We start from the raw sequence: 5,894 nt of genomic DNA, 5'->3' as shown, positions 1-5,894 counted from the left end.
AAGAAAGAAAGAAAGAAAGAAAGAAAGAAAGAGAAAGAAAGAACGAAAGAAAGAAAGAAAGAAAGAGAAAAAGAAGGAGGAAGAAAGAAAGAAAATGTCAGAATCATAGCATGTTAGACAAAGCTTTTGACTTTTACTCATGGGTTTGTTTATTTGCCTACATACCTTTCAAAATAAGATTTTTATCTACTTACAACCCGGAATAAGTCACATTCAAATAGGTCAGCATTTCTATACTTCACAGTACATACTTGTTCATTGCAAAACAATGAACAATGAAACATTACATTAAGTGTAAAGTGCCCTGTAAAATTCACCCTGTCAAAATGCCACCTAAAAAATCCTCTACTCCTTTGCTAATATGAAAAACTGCAATTGGCAGTGTATTTTTTTAATGAATTATCTGCAACTTTTAATTCCCAGAGAATGTCATAACTTCGATTAAAGAAAAAAAAAGTGTGTGTGTGTAATGTAATTTCTCCATTTGGACCAAAATCAAAAGGCACACTGTATAATATATATCAGAAATTGGCAGTTTTTTTCTGTAAAGTCCAGATAATAAATACTATAAGCTTTGTGGGCTGCATGGTCTCCATTCAACTGCTCTTACAGTGCGAAAGCAGTTATAGTATGTAAATGAATGAGCATGGCTCTGTTTCAATAAAACTTTCTTTATGAGCACCGAAAATTTAAAAACCTAAAAACCATTCTTAGTGTTTGGGCCTGCAAAAACCAGTAATAGGCTGGACTTAGCCCACGGGTCATGGTTTGCTGATACCTGTTCTATGGAACTACATAAAATAAGGCGAAAAATTGCATACCACCAGGACTTACATCCCTAGGTCAGCCACTGCTTTCCCGGGACACCTTTGCCAAGTTACGTAACCTACCTCCGTTTTCTCATCTGTAAAATAACGTGAATAACCTTAAAAATCTTAATGGATTATTGGGAGCATGAACTCTGCTAACACATTTTGCAAATGATATCAAGGGTCTATAGTAAGTGCTCAATAAATGTTTTCTATTAGCACGCATGACTATTTTGGAGTTAACTCCTCTTTGGCTTATACAAGTGAAAGGATTAGAAAAAGAGCTTTTTTGTACTCCAGTTCTCAAAATTACATTGTGAAGTGCCTAACCATTCTCTTCTCAAGAAAGGAGGGGACCAGATTTACCCAGAGATGTCAAAGAACATTTGGAGGGGGGCAAAGGAAGGAGCAACCCCGAGTTACAAAATCTTGCCTCCATCTGAACGGACACCTACCCGACTTCTGTCTTCATTTGTCAACAGTTTCTTCTCCATACACCTATCCAAGATATCTCTGACCAGAAGTCTGTCCACCAGGGTGGGCTGAAGGAGGGTCAGCAGTTGGAGACACTCATCGTGAGTGGTCTCAGAGGATGGAGACGGCAAGTCGGTGAGCTCTGGGTTCAGGTAGCGGGCGGCTAAATCGCTGCCTGCTCTCTGCAGGGCCACCAGAAACTGCCTAGCCCAGCCGGGGGGCCAGCCTCCCTTCTCCAGCGCGCTCAGAAGTTGATCAGCTGCCTGCATGTTCCCAGCGTTGACGGCCGTCCTCTGAATCTGCTCCTTCACGTCATCGGGCAGAAAGTTCAGGTAGTCGAGAACGGGCTCCACCTGGATGTACGTTTTCACTCTGGCCCTGAAACACGAGATGAGATGGCAGAAACTCTGGTCTGCAGAATAGCCGTTCGACATCTTTCGTTCGTGCTCAGCAAAGGGAGACGATTCTCCCAAGTAGACCGACAGCTGGCTGTTCTCTGCTCAACAGGTGAGCTGCGGGTCCCGCGGTCGGCGTGGAACCCCGCACGGTCCGCAGCGCTGTGCCTGACCAGCGGGTGGCCCGCAGGATCCCCCGGGGCGGCGCAAGCGGGCTCGGTGGGTCGCACCTGGGCAGGGGGCGGGGCGCGCCGGCCCAGGGACGCGGCGGCGAGGAGCTGCGGGCGGCCGCGACCCAGCGGACTCTCTGCTGTGTTCGCCCCGGGCCGGAGACCAAGACGCTGCCGCTGCCAACTCTGGTGGGAGCTTTGAGCCCGGCTTTCGGCGAGGCCGTTCTTGTAGTTGCCGGACTTGGGTTTCTGTTTCGATTCTCTCCCGCTTCCTCAGGCCTTTCCAGACGTAACCCGCCGGGGCGGGGAGGGGAGTTTTCCCAGAGCGGGAGACACCCTTCGGTCGGCTCTGGCAAGGACCGTCTTTGGTGGCAGGCGCTGTGGGAAACCGAAAAGGAAAGCGATTTCGAAAGCGGCGATCCCGCAATGCTCCTCCTGCAGGTATTTGGACTTCTTTGCAGGGTTCTGCCTCAAAACCCAGACTTCTTTCCCACCGCCGTCTCGCTTACCCCCTGTCAGCGAAAAGGCGGAGGGCTTGAGAGCGCGTGATTCGGGACTTCCCGGTCCCGAAGTGAACAGAAACTGCCACACACCCTTACGCCTGCGGAAGGGGTCACCCTGAGCTGGTGAACACAGGTAGTTCTGGCCCGCCCCCCACCCCCTGTCCGGGGGTAAGAGGGTAAGACTGCGGGGAGCAGGTGGAGAAAAGGAAGCTGGGAAGACACCTTTCCAGAGAGGTGTGAACCCAGAGCCACAGGGTGAAGTGACCTTTGCACCCTTTCTAGAATGAACCTGACTTCCTGTGGGTCCCCCCAAACCCGCTCTTTCCTCTGAGAACTTGTGGGTTTGAAAAAGAGTGTATAATGAAAAACGGTTTGTTTGACTGCCTGACGTGTAAATGGTAGTAATTGTTTGGCTTTGACCAGGGCCTGGTGACAGACGACGCAGAGGGACTTTAACCACCAACTCAGCTTAAGAGGAAGCCAGGAATGAAGGTTTTCCGTCTCCCAGCCTGTGAATTCCCCATATTCTTTAATATACAACTTTCCTTTAATAAAACAAAACAAAATCCCCAACAACTTATTTTTGATATAGCTGCCATTCTTTTCTTGGATTCAATACAGAAAGTTTTGGCTGAAGCAGTGAGGAACTTAATTAGCAACTAATGTACCAACTTGTAGTAAACATCAACATTTGTCTATGTCATGAGGGAAAAAAAGACACCCACACTGAAAAATGGCAGCCTCGGTTCAGTACAGAAGCCACGTAAAAGTGAGTCGTTCAGGTGGCTACTCATATTCTGTAGCCCTGGGGGCCTGGGGCTGGTCGTGTGTATGCTTCACCATGAGAACCTCAAGGTCTAGAATTACATGGAGGATGGAGGGGTCATTTAAGCCATTAAAAAGATACAGTTAGAAAAAGTAATCTCTTAGCAAAGCACATTCAATGAAGTTTAGATAGGACAGGGAAGCCCGGTGCTGCTTTGCACCGGATAAGAGAAATACAGAGTCTTTGTTTTCATCAGAGCCATAGAAAATATTCAGTTGAGCTTTTTATAGTATGTCATCTTATTTTATGCTCTAATTATATTATGTAGCTAAGCTTTTTTCTCCCCTGTAGGATTGTAAACAGCTTGAACAGAGGGCATCTTTACACACTAACCAGTACAATACAAACAGTAGGTCCTAACCAGTAGTCCTTGCTCATTACCCTCAATGGGAATTTTATTTGCCTTGACCTTAGCAGCTGGTCTAATGTCAAACACATAGTGGAAGTTACTGAAGTGAAATAAAACTTTGGCTTTGCAGGTGGACCTGCTTTATATTATTCTTTTCTGGTTCCTCTTAAAATACTAGTATGTATTTACTTAATTTTGGGATTTGACCTTTACCTAAAAAAAGGAGATTAAGGGGTGCCTGGTTGGCTCAGTCGGTTAAGTGTCTGATTCTTGATTTCAGCTCAGGTCATGATCCTATGGGTTGTGAGATCAAGCCTCACGTCAGGCTCTGTGCTCAGCAGGGAGTCTGCTTAAGATTCTCTCTCCTCTCCCTCTGCCCCTCCCACCACTCGCTCACGCTTGCTCTCAAAATAAATCTTAAAAAAAAGAGATCAAATTAGATGTTTCTACAAAAGTATCAAATTATCAATTTTAGTTATTGGGTCTGTGAAGATATCTTTTAGGACTATTCCAAGAAATTCCCTCCACCCCTGCCCTTCAGGTGCTGACAAGTTTCATTTAGTACATTAAAACAAAAACCAACCAACCAACCAAAAATCATTCTATCCCCTGATGTCCATCCTTCTGCTCTTGAGTTTCAAACACTGGAGGATACAAAGGGATTGATGGCTAAATATGGGGAAATAATGCCATCATCTTAACACCATAGAATTGCTGTTTGGATGACAGAGGGTTAAAAATAGAAGCTTACATGTGTGATGTTCAGATTACATCATTCATTCATGCAATCATTTAAAAATATTTATTAAGTACCTGCAATATGATCAGTGCTGCTCTTGTGTAGTTAATAAAACTGAGCAAAGCTTCTGTTTTTATGGAGCTTACATTCTAATGGGAGAAGACAGATGCCAAATAATAGCTAGAAAATAGCCAATGTGCCAGGTGAGAACAAATGCTATGAGAACTATGGTAAGATTCATTCCTAAGTGTTTTGTTGTTTTTGATGTTATTGTAAATGGGATTGTTTTTTTTATTTCTTTTTCAGATAATTTGTTGTTAGTGTATAGAAACGCTACTGATTTTTGTATATTGATTTCGTATCCTCCAGCTTTACTGAATTAGTTGATTAGATCTAACAGGTTTTTGGTGGAGTCCTTAGGATTTTCCCTGTATGAAATCATGTCCTCTACAAATAGAGACAATTTTACTTCTTTTTGTCCAAATCTGATACCTTTTATTTCTTTTTCTTGCCCATTTGCTCTGGCCAGAACCTCCAGTACTATGTTGAATATGAGTGGTGAAAGTGGGCACCCTTGTCTTGTTCCTGATGTTGGTAAGAGCTAGACACTAATGAACATTATAGTTTCACCAGCTGATTTTCTATATAGACACCCTCCTCTAATTCTCACCATTAGCATTCCATAATATCTATCAGTAACAATTCATATTTACTCTCAAGTACGTCATTTTGCTGAATGAGGATTGAATGATGAAAACTGAGCATGAGTGAGAACACCAGAGGGAAAATAGAAAGAAACCCCATTTTTAGGAATCTTCCATAATCTTGATAGGTCCCCTTCTGGAGGAAGGAGATTGAGGGGGGAAAAAGCCAAGCACAGTCTCTCAAAATGTGTCTTTTTTCTATAATCTATTATTTTGCATTGTGAGTTAGTTTATTTTCTGCTTTTTGTTTGAATAGATGTTTTCCTCTGTCAAGCCTCTTCTGATAACTTTCATTTTCATTCTCCTCTTTGGGTGTTTTCTAAATATAAGTTTCTATTTCCTTTCTCCCTTGGGGTAGGAAATCTTGTCAATCTATGTCTTTTCCCTTTCTCTAGACCTGCCTTTTCTTTTTAAAGCCAAAAGAAACGTTTCAGGCCCCATCAATTTTAAAAGTCACCTGTAGGGTTTTGTTCTCTAAACAGTAATTCAGGAAGATATGAGATAAGAAACTCCTGCTGTTATCCAGCCTTTCAGCTGAGTTTTCTACAGTTGAGAAGTAGTAAAAATCATAGCCGCCACTTCTTTGACAAACTAGAACTACAGTGTAACAGCAATATGCTTTTTTTCTCAATTAAATTACAATAAGTCTATTCGATGAGGAAATCCTTCTAAAATTGTTTTTCTGTTCCTTCATTTGTTACCAACTTGTATCAATAAAGAGCCTACTGTGTTTCATTTAAAGCTAGATGTCCTTAACCTAGCACTATAGTGCTCTGATTAAGCATGGTGACTCTGAGCCAGGAAGTCAGGACTCACATCTCAGCACTGCCTCTTAATCGCTGTGTGGTCTTAGGAAAATCACCTAAAATTTCTCACTTGTGAAACAGTACCACGCCGTAAGGTTGTTCAAAGGCTAGACTGTAAA

At 43.0% G+C, this 5,894-nt stretch overlaps 1 protein-coding gene across 1 annotated transcript in view; it reads right to left on the bottom strand.

Moving 5' to 3' along the window:
• Nucleotides 1–1,717, bottom strand: part of IFIH1 (interferon induced with helicase C domain 1) — a 52,514-nt gene extending 50,797 nt beyond the window's left edge. The window contains exon 1 of the mRNA XM_008687031.2: nucleotides 1,265–1,717. Coding sequence (XP_008685253.1) covers nucleotides 1,265–1,717 — 453 coding nt within the window. The remainder of the gene's footprint in view (nucleotides 1–1,264) is intronic.
• Nucleotides 1,718–5,894: the final 4,177 nt, after the last annotated feature.

Source organism: Ursus maritimus, unplaced genomic scaffold (genome assembly GCF_017311325.1).
Source record: "Ursus maritimus isolate PB19 unplaced genomic scaffold, ASM1731132v1 scaffold_1, whole genome shotgun sequence".
NCBI lineage: Eukaryota > Metazoa > Chordata > Mammalia > Carnivora > Ursidae > Ursus > Ursus maritimus.
This window is presented reverse-complemented; position numbering and strand designations above follow the sequence as displayed.